The sequence below is a fragment of the Pinus tabuliformis genome, chromosome 4_2 (genome assembly GCF_031772625.1).
Source record: "Pinus tabuliformis cultivar Carrire ecotype Pingquan chromosome 4_2, CPIR1, whole genome shotgun sequence".
Lineage (NCBI taxonomy): Eukaryota > Viridiplantae > Streptophyta > Pinopsida > Pinales > Pinaceae > Pinus > Pinus tabuliformis.
The window spans coordinates 1109872880-1109893442 of record NC_142304.1 but is presented as its reverse complement, the minus strand read 5'-3'; the positions used below and the strand labels follow the sequence as shown (position 1 = coordinate 1109893442).

At 37.9% G+C, this 20563-nt stretch overlaps 1 protein-coding gene across 7 annotated transcripts in view; it reads left to right on the top strand.

Annotated features, from left to right (window-relative positions):
- The window catches only part of LOC149173555 (protein PECTIC ARABINOGALACTAN SYNTHESIS-RELATED-like), a 213507-nt gene that overhangs the window by 122114 nt on the left and 70830 nt on the right, over positions 1-20563 (top strand). For 6 of the 7 annotated variants that reach the window (XM_089424656.1, XM_089424662.1, XM_089424658.1 and 3 more), the window contains one exon: positions 9231-9350. The exons of the other annotated variant lie outside the window; for it this stretch is intronic. In XM_089424656.1, the coding sequence (XP_089280782.1) occupies positions 9231-9350 (120 nt within the window). The remainder of the gene's footprint in view (positions 1-9230; positions 9351-20563) is intronic. 7 annotated transcript variants of the gene reach the window in all.

Sequence of the window (20563 nt, the reverse complement as noted above, 5' to 3'; positions counted from 1 at the left end):
AATGTCAACTCTTCTCTAGCCCTAGAGGCTAGTGCAGCCTAAAGAGGTCTCGACCTCTTCTCTAATCCTTGCTGTGGGTTCTTAAGGGCATTTTTGGCCTGGCCGTGAGCCCCTAGGGCCTCGGTCCCCCTCCATGGGCTTGGACAATAGCCCTTTTTGGCTTGCTGTGGCTCTTTAAGGCCTTTAGGCTAAGTTACCGGATCCGGCACAGGCAGGTGGAGTATTGCCGGATCCACGGATCTGAACCGGATCTGGATCCGGATACTCCAAAATACGGTGAAAAATACGTATTTTTAAAAACGCGGATTTTGGAAACGGCTCGACTTTACCGGATACGGATCCCGCCGGAAGCGGTGATAGGTGGCCGAAAAAGTTAAAAAGCAGATATTTTTTTAGGTTTTTGTGGTCCCGCACCCGCATATATTATAACCTTTCTTTTGTCCGACTCGACTGTTTTCTTTTGTCGCCATTCCTGCACACACTGATTCGTTCCGACCGCCGGCCCCTCCTGCACAGGAATTTTTGGTTGCGGGCTTAACTCCGGCCCCACTGCACGCAACACCATTCACTCTGGTCAGGCGCCCGTTCCCCTGCACGCGGTGTTAACACAGTCGGGCAGACTGTTCACGCCCGCAAAAGTTTTAGAAGCGCGAGGGTTTAAGCGTTAACAGGTATTATTCTGCACGGTTAATATATGTATTATATTAATGTTTATTGTTAATAACAGTTACAGTCATAATAAACAGTATTATATATATGTTAATAACAGTTACAGTCATAATATAATAGTATTATATAAACGGTAATATATGTATTATATTAATGTTTTATGTTTATATGTTCGAATCGTTCGTATGTTTATTATTTAATATTTATATATATATATGTTATATAACATAATAAACAGTTATATTAATATTTACCGTATGTTTATTGCTATTTAAACTTTAATGTTTAATGTTTAATATATTAAATAATTAACGTTTAATAACAGTTATAATATATATTAATATAACAGTTATTTGATTTGTTAATTTATTTAATATTTATATTTATATGTTATATTAATATAACATAATAATAACAATTATATTAATATTTAATATATGTTATTTAAATTTTTTAAATGTATTTAAATTTTAAATTTAATTTTTTTTAATGTATTTACAATTTAATTTTTAATTGTTTATAGATAATATTAATATATTATAATTTGATTTTTAAATGCAGTTGCAAGTAACTCTATACCATTATCATAATGGAACCATCACAAGATTCACAACATGAGCATGGTGAAGGGGAAATCATCAAAACAGATCCAAAATCTCCTCTGTGGCAGTATGTGGAGATTATTGGAAAAAATCTCGGAGGTGGTTCATTTAAATGGAAGTGCAATGAATGCCAAGATATAAAAAATGGCTCATATACTAGAGTGAAGGCCCATCTCACCGGTCAAACTAACACAGGGGTGCAAGTATGCACCGGGCCAAAAGATGCAAATGGCAAACCTGGCTAAGGTTTGAGTCCTGGAAAAATGAAATTCTATGCATCTTTGCAAGAAGCTGCTGATAGGAAACTTGCTAAGGGAAAACACCCTGTGCAAAGTTCTACAACTAGGGCTCCATTGCCATCTAGGCCTGCTGCTACATCTAATAAAAGGGCCACTCTAGGCCCTCTTGAAGCGTGTTTCAATAATCAAGGTAGAGACATCGCTGATGAACATGTAGCTCGTTGCATCTATGCAAATGGGCTAGCATTCAATTTGGTGCGTTCCCCTTACTGGCAACAAATGATTAAGGCAGTTAATGAAGCGCCAAAGGGGTACAAAAGCCCTGGATATGAAAAGGTCCGCACTACCTTGTTGGCATCAGAAAGGAAATCCGTGGATAGACAGCTACAGGCAATCCGGGATACATGGGCAGAAACAGGGGTGTCCATCATTTCTGATGGATGGAGAGACCAAAGAAACCGCCCATTAATTAATGTTGTTGCAGTATGCCCCCAAGGGGCAATGTTTTTGAAGGCTGTTGATTGCAGTGGAATAGAGAAAGATGCATCTTTCATATCCACAATTCTTATTGATGCAATAGAAAGTGTGGGGCCACATAATGTTGTCCAAGTCATTACGGACAACGCATAGGTTTGTAAAGCTGCAAGTTTGATTGTGGAGGGTCGATATGACCACATCTTTTGGACTCCATGTGCAGTCCATTCATTGAACTTGATGCTTGCCAAGATTGGTGAGATTGAATGGATTAATGAAATATATGTAGCATCAAAAGAAATCCAAATGTTCATAACAAATCATTCAATGTCCCAAGCCATTTATCGGGGTTTTGCAAAGTTGGAGCTACTGAAGGTAATTTTTTTAATCAATACTATTTGTATTAGAAATAATGAAATTCTTATTTTTAATTACAAATTTATATATGGTTTCTCATTTGAGATTTGGCCTTTTGAAACTTATAGGTTGCTGAAACTCGTTTTGCCTCCCACACTCTTGTCATAAAGAGACTTGTGGAGGTGAGACAAGCACTACAAGCAATGGTCATTGACCCTCTTTGGGAATCATGGAGGACTTCCACTTTTGATAGAGGGCAAAAAATCAAGTCCATCATTCTTGATGATGCATGGTGGGACAAGGTTCAATATCTTCTACGGTTCACTGAACCAATCTTGACCTTGATCAGGGCATTTGATACAGATACACCTTGCTTGGGGGAAGTTTATGAAAACATTGATAGTATGTTGGAGAGGATAAGGGAAATTATCAGGGCAAGTGAAAATGACCCTCATGAAACATTCTATTATTTAGTGAAGGACATAGTTACAGAAAGGTGGAACAAAATGACCACGCCATTACACCTTCTGGCATATGCATTGCACCCTAAATACTATCATTCTAAAACTTTGTCTTTACCTGGTAGAGCAACACCAAACAAAGATTCTGAAGTGGTACAAGGATACAAGACAGCCTTGAAGAAAATTTATAGAGATATGGGAGTTGCAATGGAAGTCCGCCAAGAATTTGGAGGGTTTGTACAGTCTACTGGTAGCTTTTCAGATCCAGTAGCTATGGATGATCGAGGACATCTTGATTCTATTACTTGGTGGGGCTTCCATGGTGGGGATAGCATTCATCTGTCTACTCTAGCCACTAGGTTGTTATCACAGGTTGCTACTTCCTCATCAGCTGAGAGGAATTGGAGTACATATGGCTTCATCCATTCAGTGAAGCGAAACAGGTTGGGAGCGGCAAAGGCTGAGGACCTTGTTTATGTTCATTCCAACCTCCGTCTTCTATCACATGTTGAACCAGAGTATAAAAAAGGTCCGAGCAGGATGTGGGATGTGGAGCCTGAGATCTCTGACTTGAACCTGACACTGAATGCCATGACTCACCTCAACCTACTTGAGGATATTGTTCCACCACCAGTCCAGCCTACTGATGCAACTTCCTACATTCCAGGACCCCCATCATCTATTCATGATGTAGAGTTGCAATATGCAGAAGATATAGATCCATTTGAGGATATGTAAATGTATTTACTATTATCATTCATGATATTATGAATCATGATCCTTGGACCTTTTTGTTACTTTGTATGAGGGACGATGCACCATTTCAATGTTTTAATCTTCATATTTATGATTTTATCATTCAATGTTCTAAAAATGTTTGATGGTTTCATGGAGTATTTGATTTTTTAGCTTTAAGGTGTTTTTTAAAAGTTTAAATATATATATATATATATATATTGATTGTACGTGACGTATCCTTGCCGTATCCGGATCTTAGATTTTCAAAAAACTAGCGGACCGGATCCGGATCCGGATCCGTATCCGTATCCGTATCCGTATCTGAATCCTGGTAACTTAGCCTTTAGGGCTTCGCCGTAGCCCTTTTTGGGCCTTTCTCTACCTCCTTTAGCCCTTTTGTCATCCTCTTTGGCCTCTTTCCATGGCCGCTTGGTCTTCTAGGCCTCTTTCACCCCAATGTTAGCCTTATTAGGGCCATCGTTAGCCTTTCTTGGCTGTAGCTTGCCTGTCCTCCATCCTTGGTTGGTCTCTGAAATTTTTGGACTGAATATTGGTGGGTTTTGCAGTGAAGAATTTGCTCAAGTTTGGTGTTTTCAAGTGACAAGTCAATTGGAAAAAAATTCGCAACTTGGACAAGCAATATTCAAGGCCTTGGGCCTAGGGTTTGATCTCTAAACCCTCCATTTTCCTCACTGTTTTCTACAGGTCTCTGAATCATTCATAACAGTGATAAAATTCATGCTCAAGTGCCCTAAAAATCACATCTAAATTTGCCCAAATGCATTAAGAATTTCGTGGTGAAAAATCTGCTAGTCACTTGGTGAATTTTTAATTGTTTCTTGGGCATAGCTGTTAATAATTTCATGATTGATATCTCTGTATAACAGTGTGATCAGATCTGATATAATCCGAAGTTACAGCATAGAAGGGCTTGCTAACTCATAATTTCTTATTAGCAAACTTGTTTTAGCATCTAGAAATTTTTGGGCACAGTTTGGCACAAGTTATTGCACTAATAGCTCACTGTTTGCACACTTTTCTTACTGCTGTCGTATGTGCTTTTAGATCTGAAATCACACTGAATAATTTATCATAAGAAGGATTGGCTAACTTGTGTTCCCACTTGTCAAGTCATTTAATATCTCATTGATCATATTTGGTTTCTACATGCTTGTCATTTCTTGGAACTATAGTGATTTATTTACTGCTGTCCTAAAGTTTAATAAGTGTTTCTCACTAGTGATTCTAAGTGAAATTGTAAAAAGGCTTCTCATAAAATTGGTTATTTGAAAACTAAAATTTGTTTGTTTATTTGTAAGCTCATTCATAGCTTCTAAGAATCATTGAATTTGCACTAAGTAAGCACTCACACATCTAAGCTCTAATTTTGTTGAATGGTTAAAGTTACTTTGGGCATTAAAAATTCATTGGCATTGAAGTTGCTCTCTCTCTCTAAAGTGTCTTGGCATCTAATTGACATTATTGTGTTAAGCATCTAATTGTGTAAGGAACATTGCTAGGGAATCATTGGATAATTGCTAAACACATTGTATTGTCTATCTTAAGCATTGGCATCTTGAGAGTTATTGATTCTAAGTGAGCATCTCTTAATATTGGCATAAGATCATCATTGGCATTTACTTTGTTTGAAGTATTTTTAATTATTGCAAGTAATTGTCATCATTGAATAAGTGTTTTAATCTTGCTATCATTGATTAAGCATTTTGTGGAAGATAAGTTCATCTTTGGATTGTTTAATATTGGCACTTAATAATTGGCACATTATTGGTAATATGATTGTCTTTCCATTTATTGATAAGTATTCTTTTCGTTGAAGATTAATCATAACTTAAAGTACTTAAACATTAAGTCGATCTTAAACTAAGAAGTCACTCATCCGCCTTGCATAAGCATTCTAAGTTTAGTTGCACTAATAATTTACCTCCAAGCATAAGCTTGGTTGATAGATTTCTAGGGCCACGCTTTCTCCAATTTGTTTGAGGGATTCAACACCTTTCTAGTGGTTAACACGGTGACCTTGTTGTCGTCGAAACCACAACACATTTCTAGTGGTTAACATAGTGACCTTGTAGTCGTCAGAGCCACAATTTCTACAACATCGGAGGCATCGGGTGGTTGGAACAGGGGGAGAGGTATCGTTAATCAAGATTTTGCTTGCTTCTCGTTGGCTTCCATCCCACATCCTACTTTAAATACTGGTTCCAAAATAGTTAAGAGGAAGGTCTTATTTAGAATAGGCATATAACTAAAAGTAATCAAGATTCTTTCCTCATACGTAGGTCTTAGGATTCACATAGCATATAGGATAGTGAAGCATCTAAAGCAGTGATTTTTCATTCGGTTACTTGGTCTCGATTTAATAATAAGAAAATAGTTGACTCCATAAGGTACTGGTCTCAAAGTTGAATTTAATCCAATCCTTAAATTTTGCTTAAATTAACGAAGTAGCTAGGCTGTTCATTCATGTCTCTTGGACTCATTGGTTGCCAACTTGTCTTTCGTCTTCACACTTACATAGGGACTACCCCACCATAGCTTACTGTTGGGAGACAACTAGAACGAAGAGGCTGGGGATCAAAAGTGACAACCCCCCACCTGACTCGTTGTCGTAGTCCTTGTACAATCTGAGTGACAACGGGACTTTCTTGGAGAGGAGCAATCTTGGACACTTGTCTCATCTTCCTTGTTACCTTATTATCTCTTTTGTAGGATGATGTTATGGTGGATCCTTTTCTCCAACACCCGTGGGTTATTTTAAAATCCTGTTATGTTCTAAAGCAAGTTAAAGGTCGTCTTGTGGCCTTTGACCTAGTTGAACAGTCAAGAAAACATTTTTAGGGGGTTTTCTTCTAAAATTAATGAAATAAGGCCTGGTTACCCTCATATAAATAGAGGGGAGCTTTTTTCATTTATCATCATCATTCATTCATCACACTTCCCTATTTTGGAGGTTAGCTTCTTGTCTCTTTCTGCTTGGCCGCAATATGATTCTATCGTGCGAATTGCTCTTGGAGGTGGATTTTTGCTTGCATTTGGTTGAAGAGATTCTTGTGGAAATTTGTAAGTTTATTGCTTACTACTATAGTTTGCATGTTATATTGTTTAAATTAGGGTTTCTACATGTGCCATGGTTAAAATTGGTATATTTATCTAGAAATTTGGATCCTCTATGCCATGCGAAATTGTTTCTCTTGAATCCTTTAAGAGAACTCCATTTTGTGCATTTTCTAAATTTAAAATCTTCTTATTAAGAAAATTGCTAGGGTTTGTAAGAAAAGGCTTTATCCCTCTCATCCTCTTCAACAATGCCGTCTTCATTGAATTTTCCCTAGGTAACTCCATTGCCCCTTTAGATCAAGGCTCTAGTCTAGGTTAGGTGGTGGTCATCAACCATTCTACTTTTATTGTTTTCTCTCTCTTTTCTCTAAAATTCTAGATATCTAGGGTTAGAGTTTCTTTGAAATATTGCGTAGAGACTTAGAAAGTAATTTTATTTTATGTGTTATTTCCCTCCAAGTAGGAATCACATTAAATAATTGTCAAAAAACATAATCTAGCATTTATTGCATCTTAAAACCATATTTCTAGTGTTGACATTGTCATTGTAATCCTGTTCTATGCATGTTTCAGCCATGAAAGTTGAATTGCAAATCCGAAACCTTGCATATCTAATTGATAGCCTTGATCCTTTGTTGATGAATCATTTGTAAGTCTATTTGTTCTAGCTGTTTTATGACATTGCATGCCATATCAGTGAAAATCTATCTAACCCTAACTTGTAACGGCCTTATAATTTGCTGAAGTGGTATAGGGACAAAGTGCTTGTAGTTTGACAAAGATTATCGTAGCCCTCTAGGCTCTCCCAGTACCCTATCCCAATCGTTAGTCCTCATCCATCACCCTGAAGCTTTCTTATTGAACATCGTTAGGTGATCTATATAGCAAAGCCTCTTTTGTGTTTCAAATGCCACCAAATAACTGGAGAGAGGCTGCTGAGGTGACATTGGTATCCGATTAAATTAGGCAGTTGTTACAGCCTCGTAGTTTCATATCCAATGCATTCATCTTGAAGACTTACATACTTGGTCAACATCTTAAAGTGTATGCTTGAATTCTGCAACGTCAATATGCTGGAGTAATTGAACACATGATACACCATGTGAGGTACAAATGTCAATTCATCATGCCATTGCAACATTGCATGCATAATTCAATGATTGGTGCACAGGTTGATCAGTGGTTCATTTGACAATCAAACCAGTGTCGTGTACACACACATATATAACTGACCAATGGATGTATAATATGAATAAGCTTCTTGACAAATAAAATGCATGCAGTGCTTCAATTGCAGCACGGCCAAATAGTGGCCAGGAGACTAATGATAAGTCGGACAAATTTCCAGCAATTAACATATGGTTCATTGAACAATAAGAGGAAGGGATCTTTCACAAGTTATAAACACATGAAGCCTATAGAATTTATTAATTTCAGAATTGAGGCTTTTGTGATTAGAATTGATTTGAAATTCATCTTCCGGATCCATCACATTGAAATTATTTGTGGACGTTTCCAACTATCAAGTATGGTTCATCTTTAGGAAAATTGTGGTTCATCATTTTATCTTGGAGATGAACCACACTTGATGGTTCGAAACGTCCACAAATAATCTCATTGTGATGGATCTGTCAAATTAAATAATTTTAAACAATAGTGTTTGCAACCAAATCTATATATGTAACATGTGGGACATAATAAAACCAATAAACTATATATACCGGTGCCATGACGACAGTTGCATCACATTCCCTTTGAATCATACCTTTAAGCCTAATCATCTACTTTCTCTAAATAATACTCATGCCATCCACTATATAAATCAGAGAAGGTTGAGATGGGTCAATTGATGAAAAAGTAGACAGATAACGTCATATTAAGTAACAAATCAACTCATTGGCCAATATCGCTATGAAGGAAGCCATCACATCAAATATGTGAAATAGCGGATGCGAAAAAAGTATACCATGAGATAAAGTACATAAAGTACATAAGGCAGTGATAGATATCTCCAACACAGATCACATAGCCATGTTACATCTGCCCGGTCCAGCATCCATCCAGGTATATTTATAATAACACCACCTCCATCCGAATACCATACCGTCATCAACCTAAGAAATCCAACGTACTCATTGAAAAGTGAGAATGGTGGACCCAAGGTAATACGTTTGGCAAGGTAGGGTAGCTAACTAATTCGTGAAGGGAAGGTCATCGTAGGGAAGATCACCCAACGATGTCCAGGTACATCCTCATAGGTGGTGACCCAATTAGAAAGACAAACCAAATTTCGAAAACTTAAGGTAGAATTGAAACTCTTCGCTCTTCAGGCATGTTGATCATTTTGAGGATCAAAATGACATTGTGATGGCTGCCCTCTATTGCTAGTAAGGAAGGGCAATCGCAGTAGCAATATTTGGTTTTAAATTTTATTTCTATAATAGACGTGAGTGTGTTAATGATGGTTGGCGAAATTTCATATTAACGTGTCTTGCTTCGGTGTCATACTACGTATCTCGAATTCATCGACGTTATTAGTTCTTTTAAGAAATTTTACTTGTAATGGTTTAATGGCAAAGTAAAATATATATTCACTGGTGTTGTTTGACCAGGAAGTTTGAAGACGTTTTTGATGTATATCATTTTATAGAGTACTTGAAGTATGATGTACCAATTGTAAGGGATATCCCTGCATGGTTTCCTGATAAAGGAGAGTTATTCACCAGCATCAGGTTAGAATGCCACCCAAATCATTTTTCTGTTGATTGCATCATAAAATCGCAGTAAATAACTTGTATTTTTTGCGTTTGAAGTTGGAACAAATATGGCTATTGTAGATACTGGTAGTCACCTGTAGAAACTTTTGATGCAATCGGAATGCTTTTGGTTATAAGGTGGCAGAGTTGTACATAATAGTGAATATTGTATCGATTAGAAGATGTGTCAACTAGATTGCATTAGCTTGGAAACTTGTACAGTTTATAATGTTCTTTTTATGAGCGATTACATCTATAGTCCATAAGTAATTCTATACTTAAGTTTTTTATTTGGATACATACACTGTTAATAAACAGGGAAGGTGCTTGCCGGTAAATAAATAAATAGTAGGAATTTCTGATCAAATATCCTTTTGGAAATGTAATCGAAAGGCACCCACACTGAAAGCTATCTTCGTCTTCTTACTCGTTTTGAGATTGATATAACATCGTTGAGTAGTCTCTTGTGGAAATTATGGTTTTAGAAACAATCCAAAGGGCTGTCTTCGAAAGTTCTTGTTGTTTTGCTTTGCTGACTTATTTGCTACTGCAATGTGGTACGTAGATGTCTTATATAGTTTTGGAGATACACGCTATCATGTCTGTTCTTTACTTGCCAAAAGATTTCATTACCTTCTAAAATGTATTGTCTTTGAATGCGGTTTTTGAACTCAAGGCTGCTAAGCATAAATAACGTCTGCAAGGCTATTTCCTGGTTGATTTCAAGCATGAACTAGATAACTTCTACAAGGCTATTTTCTGGTTGATTTCAAGCATTAACTGAAGGGGTCTTTTGGTGGTTTAGTCACTCACTTTGTGAACTGACAATAACTGGTGGCATACCGTACATGAATGAACTATCTCTTAATAAGTTACCATGCAAGTAACATGAGCACTGCCATCTCGATTATCTTGCAATATCTGAATCTATCTTGGATACTAGTAGAATATAGCCATACATAGTAACATTTCTCTTTTTAGCACTTGTTTCTTCCTCTAATTCATTAGAGATAATTTGTATCTAGAAATTACCTTTTCCAGATTTTGGAAATAAGTTAATAACTATTACTTGTTTATGGACTTGTTTTATTTATTGTTTGGTATTAAGAATATTCAAAACCCCATCACAATCCTTGAGATTGGGAGTACCTTTTAAAAACAACTCGGAACTTTCGTGCAAATAAATTGCCTTACACTAGGGTTAAGTAATGTTGTCGCCTAAGCTGCACACCTAAATGTGGGAAAAATCCTCAATCCTACCAAGAGTGGTCCTTAAGGCGCAACGCTTAGAGAAGGGGCTGTCACCTATTATTTCCAGTTGTTAATTTTCCACTGCTCTATGCTATTTCAATTACTTTAGCCCAATTCACATCTTCAACAAGCAATTTTTTCAACAATAATTAATTCTTCCAATAATCAACAACAACTGAAGATAGAACAGTAATTGCAATGACAATAGGAGACAATCAAAACATCAACAAGAGACACTAATCTGGCTAAAGACTAGGGAAAAATCCCACAAGGGGGAAAATCCTTCGAAATTCTTCTTCTATTAGATTGTCATAAAATGTTCAGTAGACAGTACAATTAGCCCAAATATCTGAGGATATCTGTCACCTGTTCTCTTGTAGGAGTGTAGCTCAACTGTACAACTCCTCGTTGGACACAATCTCTGACAAAGTGACACCGGATATCAATTTGCTTCGACCTATCATGAAACACTGGATTCTCATAGAGTTTGATGCAACTCTGGTTATCACACATGATCCTAGTCGCCTCCATATTTCTTCTGAATAGGTTCACCAACAGTTTTGTAAGCCATATGACCTCACACGAAGTTGTGCTTTCTGCCATATATTCTTCCTCAGATGAGCTCAGAACCACGGACTTCTGTTTCCTGCTACACCAGGAGGTCATTCTTGATGCAATGTTGAAACAGTACCCAGAGGTACTTTTCCGATCCATTGAACTTCCTATCCAATTTGCATCAGTAAATCCACTCAACCTGATATCCTTCCCCTTGGTGTATAAGAGCCCATAATCAACTGTTCCCTGTAAATACATGAGAACGTGTTTGGCTGCTGCCCAGTGTGCCCTCTTTGGTTCCACCATGAACTGACTGAGGGTGTTGACAACGTAGCAAATATCTGGCCTGGTATTGACCAGATACATCATGGACCATATGAGCTGCTGGTATAGGGTGGGATCGACATCCTTGTCTTCTGATGCATCAATCTTCTTCGAGTTGGTGATCATTGGCGTGGCCATAGGTCTACAGTTTCCCATCTCGAACTTTTTCAGGATTTCTATAGCATACCTCCCTTGCCCAAGGAAGATTTCCCCTTTCTGCTGCCAAACTTCCAACACTAGGAAGTAGTGCATTCATCCCAAATCCTTGATATCGAACTCCGTGACTAGATTCTTCTTGCAGTCCTCAATGAGTTTGGATGATCCTGTCAGAAATAGATCATCTACGATGAGATAGTAGAGATTCGGATTCGTGTCACTCTTGACAAAGCCCATCTTCTGTAAGTAGCCATCTATTCGACCATACCACGCTCTCGGTGCCTGCTTTAGCCCATACAAGGCTTTCTTCAGTCTGCATACATGAGACTTCTTCTCATGAGTTTCAAAGTCCTTTGGTTGTTCAATGTATACCTCTTCTTCTATTATCTCATTCAGAAATGCCGTCTTGACATCCATCTGATGGATCTCCCATCCCATCTCGGCTGCAAAAGATATCATGGTCCTAATAGATGTATACCTGGCTATCGGGGCGAAGGTTTCCTCATAGTCAATCCCTTCCTTTTGAGCATACCCCTTAGCCACAAGCCTGGCCTTGTATCTCTCAACACTGCTGTCCGCAGCATATTTGATCTTGTAGATCCATCTTGATCCGACCATAGATCTGTCTTAAGCCTTGACAACACCTCCCAGACATCGTTCACCATTATGTAGTTATACTCCTCTACCATCGCATCTAGCTAGAACTGATGCTGAGATGCCGCCTTGAAAGTGGCAGGCTCTCCATCCTGAGCTACTGACGCCTGATATTTTTCTGTCTGTTTTCGCTCCCTCTTACTATTCCTTGGCTCACCGATGAAGTTCTTTACATCACGCAGAATTTGACAAAGTTCCCTGCTAGTTCTTCCTTTGCCAGCAGGTGCTTATGTTTGCTCGTCCTCGTCGTCATGAGAATCTTCCTGACCTGAGGAAGAATTCTTCACTTACGTTGGTTGAAGAGGCATGACCAACGAATCCTCTTTCGACTGCTCCTTAGAAGGCATTTCGCGAGATCTTCTGAAAGATTTGTCCTCCATGAATTTTACATCTCGTTGTGCTACTACCTTCCTGCTCCCTGGAAGATAGATTCTGTATCCCTCAGCGTTCTAGCTATATCCCACCAGACACCCCTTTTCTGCAGTCTGATCCAACTTCTTCCTCTTTTCTTCGGGTATGTGACAATATGCCAAACTCCCAAATATCCTTAAATGACTGGCTTCAGACATCTTCCCAGTGAAGAATTCTCTGGAGTAATCTTGCCCAATGCCCGATGAGGAGTCCTGTTCTGAACGTACATCACTGTGTTGCATGCTTCTGCCCACAGGAATTTTGGCATATCTTGATCATACAACATGGCCTTAGCTGCTTCTACAATAGTCTTGTTTTTTCTTTCTGCCACCCGATTCTGCTTTGGATTGTAGGGAGTTGTCCACTCTCTTTTGATGCCCTCCTTAGGACAATAATCAGTGAAGTCCTTATCGACATACTCTCCACCATTATCTGTGCGCAAGACTTTTATTTTCTTGCCAGTCAAATTCTCCACCAGAGCCTTGAACCCTTTGAATCGACAGAAAACCTCATCCTTGGTTTTCAGAAAATAAATCCAAGTTTTCCTCGAGTGGTCATCAGTGAAGGTAAGGAAATACTCGGCATCGCTGAGAGCTTTGACAGACATAGGTCCGCAGATATCTGACTGTATCAATCCTAGTACACTCTTGGCCCTGTGTCTGCTTCTAGGAAATGCCGCCTTGGCATATTTTTCTAGGAGAGTGTTATAGGGAAAATGGATTACTTTTAAGGATTTATGGACAAATATGAAGTGAGAAACTTGAAATAACAATGCCAATTATTAATATGATTAAAAACCATAAAACTAGTGCCTTATAAGGAATTTGCCCAACAATTTAAAGATATATTTGCTCAAAGTAAAATGCAATGCTCTCAAAAGAGAAAACAAAGTAACCCTGAAATGTAAATAAGAATTGTTAGCACAAGATATGTAAAATACAAAATGCTTTTGAGATAATCAACTTTATAAATGAAAACATGTGAAACATATTTTGCCAAAACCCAAAAATTAGTAATTAACTTGGAAATGTGAAAAAAGGAAGTGCTAAATCAAGACATCAATAAGCAATTAGACTTGAAACATGAAAATAAAACACTTGTTTGAAATGATTACAATACTTGCTTTTGGAATAGACTTTGCATATGAAAACTCAAACCATCAAGAGACAAGTAAAGTAAATGTAATGGAAAGTGTTCTTGGTTAATTTTATTAATTAGCTCTAGAACAAGACTACAATTTAACTCTTCAATCCTCAGACCTCATCCTCGCCCAATGATATGGATCTCACAGTGAGGAGTCAATAGAGGAGTAGAGGATCTCTAAGATGTCTACTTTAACCAACTTATGTTGGAGGTAAGATTTTAATGAGTCTTGGGGCCTTCCTACACTAAAATGCCTATTTGAAATGCAAATTGTGTTAATTCCACAAATTAAAATAATGATACATGCAAATGCTTCAAAGAGATTGATTTGCAATGCTTGAAAATGAAATGTTGTTCAACATAAGTTGCAATTATAACTTCAATTAGAGGAATAAAATTAGCTTACAAGTGTTGCATGTGATTCATGAATGAATTAAAATGATACAATTAATTTGCAAATGTCAATCCACCCAAGAGAAGCCTCCCTCTAAATGGGGAGATAGGATACCATGGCAGAAATCCTAAACCCCCACAAGAAAGTTAGATCGTTTATTAATATTACAATGAGAGGGCCCTTCAAAGTTCTCAACTATACTTCAAGGGGAGTCCTCACAATATTTGCTTGAAACTTAGACACTAGACCTCCTTTCTTGAGAAAGTTGTGACAAGTTCTCACAAAATTTATGCAAGGGAAATAAGGTGTGAGTTTCCTCCAAATGCCCGCGGCTTAAAGGGGATAATGGGCGGCCCTTTAGTGAACTCGACTTGGCCAAAATAAGCCTCAAAAGGGCTCACGACATCCTTGGAAATTGAACCCCCAACACTTGCCAAAGGTCCTGCAAACACTTGTTAGATGTTGCGGGAAGTTGCTCTTCAAAATCTGCCACACAAGAGTTAGAAAACAATCCAAACAATGGATGCAAGATAAGTTAAGTATTAATGGAAAAATCAGCAAGATAAAATGTATACGTACAATTATAATTTACAAAAGGCTAAGCTAAAGAGTGAGAGTAAACTCTCGTCTTTGCTTAGCCATCTTCAAGCTTTTACATAGCAAATGAAAGAAATGAAGCACAATGTTTTTTTAAAAGAGATTTAAATTTAGAAGTTCTCGGCTTGTGTTCAAGCTATGTGTCGAAATCCCTACAAAACCGCTTTGTAAGATAAGACTATGAAGGTTCAAAGAACAAATGAGAGCTCCTTTAAGAATGTATAAAGAGTGGGTTGGTCTTTCCAAAGACTTCTCCTCACGTTTGATTCTATAATTCCAACAAGATGTTCCCTATACAAAACTTCAATCAAGAATTAGTTCCATATAGATTTAGCAATAAACAATGATAAGAAACTGTAGAGATTTATTTAAAACCAACTAGAGCATTCTATACCTAGAGCATACTTCTAAATCAAATGTCAATGCAAGATAGCTCTATATTAACAAATCTACAAGAGCATATGGAAGCAAATTATATCAAAGCATGAGTAAAAGGAATTATAAGAATGCTCAACAATTCATCACTCGGAAATGAGGAACACCTCATGAATGAAACCCCAAAGTCTTTATTGATATTTCTGAAAGTGTACAAGGCAGTGGCACTTCCGCAAGTACAATAGCTAGTCACAATCTTTTTACAATGTGAGAGCCCATGGCTCTATTATATAGAGAGTTGGGAGAGAATCCCAATGAAGAATGACAATGACAAATGGCATTGGAGCCAATCCCAATGTAGAAGTGATTAAACAAGTAGCATGAGGTGACAATCCCAAAGAGAAATTTGAATTTGTTGAATGGAGCTCCAATGCCAAGTGTAAAAGTCGAATTCTGGCAAGTGGACATCATTTTCTTCTTCCGTTATGTGCCAAATTCAAATTTTATGGTGAAATGACAAGTGTATATGGGTGGTAACCCATGTGGGGACAATTTCCCACAAAAGTTTCCACCAAATATTCTCTCAAATCCTCCCAAATGTGCATTAACTTCACAAATTTGAATTTCCAGGCGGCTTTGTCATTTAATGCCAGAAATTTGATTTTATTTGAGCACATGTCCTTGTTGAAGATAATGGAGAATATCGTAGAATAGATAGAATTAGTTCACGTAACCTCAGGATAGGAATTGGTTTTTATTTCTTAGGATGATGTCCTAACATCCCTAAAACTATGTTTTCTATTTAATTTATAATGTGAATGATCAATGTAGAGCATTCTGCAGAGCCAAAATCTCTTGGTTTAGACTCTCTTTCATAGATCTGACCAGTGGGTTTATTTCTTTAAGACAAACATTACCATTTTTATCATGGTATCAGAGCGCCAGCATTGAGGAACCCGTACGCTAGCTAGTGGGTGATTCTTCGAACTGAGATCATTGCAGTTGTGGGGAAGATAACTATGACGATTTCGAAATCGTCGCTGGTTATGAGTGTACCTTTGCGACGAGGTCACTGTAGCACCTTCGCGAATATTTTATTCTTTTATCGCCGCAAGAAAGATGTGTACAACTGCGACAACGTCGCAGAAAAGACAGGCAATTCTGCGACGATTGTGGAAGCCAACAACAAGGCTGTGGATGCGAGGGGAAGCCAAAAACAAGGCTGTAGCTGTTAGAGAAGCTGCGTGGGGAAGCTAAGAACAAGGCTGTAGCTGACAACAGAAGGTTGTCTGGAGGTTGAGAAGAAAGCCACGGTGATCTGCGGGTGTGCTGCGAGATCAAACAACATTGAAGAACAGTGATTTGTCTCTGTCACAGATCTGGGGTAAATTTAACATATTTTACCTGTCGACTTTTTTTTTCTTTCTAAATCGCCAAGATGTATAACAATATATTTGAAGCATGCATGAACGAGCATAACAAGCTCGATGGTTCGAATTATGAAAATTGGAAGTTCAAGATACAAACTTTGCTAGAAGCGCAGAGTGCTTGGATGATTGTGAATGGGTATGAGCCGAAGCCCGTGACTGGATCAGCATCGATCCCAAATTAAGAGAAGTGAGAAAGTAGAGCAAGGCCAATGTTAAAGATGTCAGTGAAAGACTGTATTATACCACACATCAGAGAAGGTAAGTCAGCGAACGAGATTTGGGGAATTCTAAAGGAATTGTATGAGATCAGGAATTCAAATCATCTTTTGTTCCTCAAGAGTAAGATCTTGTCCCTGAAGATGAAGGAGAATGATACAATTGCTTCATTCGTAGCAAGGCTCAAGGATCCGAAGAACAAATTATAAGACATTGGTCATACAGTTGACGATACAAATCTCGTAACCATTACAATGAATGGTGTCACTGATTATTATCAATTGTTCATCACTAGGATCAATGCCAGACAGAAGATCCTACATTTTGAAGAGCTGGCAGGTATACTGATGCAGGAAGAAGAAAGAAGATCGTCTTAGAAGCCCAGAGTGCCAATCTTGCATTGATGGCGAAGAAGAACTGCTACAAAGGGAAAGGAGGTCCACAACAACAAAACAGAGCAAGTTCACATAAACGGCCAAATTTGACTCAAGGTATGCATTCGAATAGAAACTACACTGAAACTAAATGTTTTTATTGCGAAAAATTGGGTCATTTGAAACTTAACTTTTCCAAGAGGCTTAGTGAAAATGTCTAGGGAGATGTTAAGCATATTTGTGAACCCATTCTCCATTAAGGGGGAGTGTTGAAGATAATGGAGAATATCCTAAAATAGGTAGAATTGGTTCACGAAACCTTAGGATAAGAATTAGTTTCTATTTCTTTGGATGCTATTCTAACTTCCCTGAAACCATGTTTTCTATTTAATGTGTAATGTGAATGATCAATGTAGAGCATTCTGCAGAGCCAGACTCTCCTGGTTCAGACTCTCTTTCGTAAAGCTAACCAGTGGGTTTATTTCTTTAATACTAACATTACCATTTTTATCAGTCATTTCCTTGATTTTAGGAGTCCACATCACCTTGGGACTTCACTTTAACTCCCCCATAATTGTCAACCTCATTTCCACAACATTTAGCATGTGTGGATATTTATTTTTCTCCATTTATTTAATTTCTGGCTTAATTAATTGCTAGATTTCCCATTAAACTTAAGAAAAGTGGGTTTTAAGGGTCCAAAACACATTATTAACCCCTCAAAGTGTGTTATAGTAGAAAGTTGAGGGTGAGAGGTGTAATTTTGATTATTGATACCCCATACAACTTCTCTAGACTACACTTATGAAAATTTAAATACAATTTTATTTGCATTTTTTGACCTGTGGTAAATCTAAAAAAATTTAAAAATGACTACCTAGACCTAACCAAATTCCACGAAATGTTTTGTGTGATCTAGTATGGTAATATACATCGACTCTAGACACTAAGATGTGTTAGGGGATCAACTTTCAAACTGTCACCCTGGCTTTGGGGTAAAACGTGAGTGAAAAAACCTAGAAAATTATCCGCCTCTGAAATAGAAGGAATAATTAACCAGATAAAAAAAACACTCCAATGTGTACTCATTTGCTGGTCGAGTCTCAACATCCTAGGCCTGTTACAAACATAGTTTTAAAACTCCGACTTCGACTCCGACTCGGTCGAGGATCGACTCCGACTCCGACTCCAAAACGGTAATGACTCGGCCGACTCGATTTCAGTGACTTGGTCGTTGTAAAAAATACATTAAATATTTTTTTTTTTTATAAAAAAACATAATTCTAAAGATTTTAAACATAATTTTAAAGATTTTCATTCATGTTTCCAATCACACAGCATTATAATATAGATGGAAGACAACATATGATCAAAGTAGGCTCATGAACCAATCCGTTATATCAAAATGGTACCCAATGGCAATACATAGTCAACTGTCATACATGATCAAAGACTCAAAACAAAAAACACATAACCAAGGAGGCTAGAAATGGCCTGTACAACAAAAGTAAACTGTGACGATGACCAAACTCTAGTACACCTTAACTAGTGGCTCAGCAAGCTTCACAATCTCTGCTGCCTTTCTCCAAAAAGTTTCTTCATAGACTTTCCTTTTCAATTCTTTGCCTTCCGGTTTGTTAGACCAATTGCTTTGATTCCATTCATCACTGGAAAACATCTTTTGCAAGTTTCTATGTTGGGAAAGCATAGATTGCAATGTCAAAAAATGTGTAGCAAATCTAGTGATGGCAGGCCTAATAATATCCTTGCCCCCAGTGTGTTTCCTCATGAGGCTCAAAATCAATGTATGATTGTAGATAAATTTTGTTATGCTTTTGGCATGATCTATAGTGTTTTTGACCCAATCTAATTTTCCAATATCCTCAAGCATGAGGTCTATGCAATGTGCAGCGCATGGGGTCCAACAGATGGTCTTGTGTTTTTCTTCTAACAGTTTACCAGCAAGAACATAGTTAGAGGCATTATCTGTGATGAGTTGAACAACATTAGCCACCCCCACCTCCTCAACAACATGATCCAATAGCTGAAACAACAAGTGGCCATCTTTTACCTTATCAGATGCATCAATTGATTTAAAAAACATGGTTCCCTGTGGGCAGAAGACAAGAAAGTTTATAATGGTCCGATTTCTTTGATCAGTCCATCCATCTGACATGATGGTACACCTTGTTCTTGCCCATGAGTCCTTGAACTCTTGCAAATACTCATTAATGGATTGAATTTCTTTCTGCAAATGAAACCCCCTTAGCTCATGCATAGTAGGGCCTTTGAAGCCTTTTCCAATAGCATGTATGGCATCAAACATAGGCTCATAATATGGTGAACGAGCAACATTAAAAGGGATATCAGCATCATACCACCATCTAGCTATGTACTCACAAGCAGTCTCCCTCAATTCTTTCTTCCAATGGTCATCTAAAGTGGGCTGCATTTGAGTTTTAGTAACTTCAGGACCATGTGCATCTGATGGAGAGGAGGGAGTGAAATAACTTTTGATAGTCACATCACCCTTTTTCATTCTACCCTTTCCCTTATCTTGAACAGAACCAAAAGAGGGAGGAACATATCGGAAAGGGTTGGATGTATCAGTTTGAGGGATAGAGGAAGAACCCTCAAAATCATAATGGGGGTTGGCAGCCATCATTTTTTGTATCTCCCTCTTCCTCCCAATTTCAGCCTGTATGTCTCTTTGCCTAGCCTTATCTTCTTTAAATTTCTCAAAGCTGGCCAACAAATTCTTCCTAATCTCCCCAATTTCTGGTGAGGTACATGGGGGTAATTTGGCCTCTAATCCCTGCCAAGTGTTGTTTCAGCCCATTAATGCCCCCAGGACCTTCCTTAATTTTCTTATGGCAAAATTTGCATTGCATTTGACTATCAACCATTTCAACATATGCCCAAGCAGGATGTCTTGCTCGAGGTGCCATTTTTTGACTAGGAAATGAAAGCAAACAATCTAAAAAAAAAAAAAAAACTTGATTCAATGTTCATTTATTTGACAAAAAACACTCTCTAAGCTTTCTAGATATGCACCTAAAATTTACTAAGCAAAAACAGATTTATAGAGGTGAAAAAAAATACCTCCAGGCACAAACTGCCTCCTCAAGCTTGCTCCAAGAATCAGCTCCTCAAGGCTGCTCCAAATGGCTGCCCAAGAAGCTCCTCACTCCAACTACAATGCTCCTCCAAGACTCCTCACTGCTGCTCCAAAACAAGCTCAAGAATTGCTCACTAACTCTCAAAGAAGACTCTCACTCAAATGCATAAGATTGCTGTGAGAGAATGAGA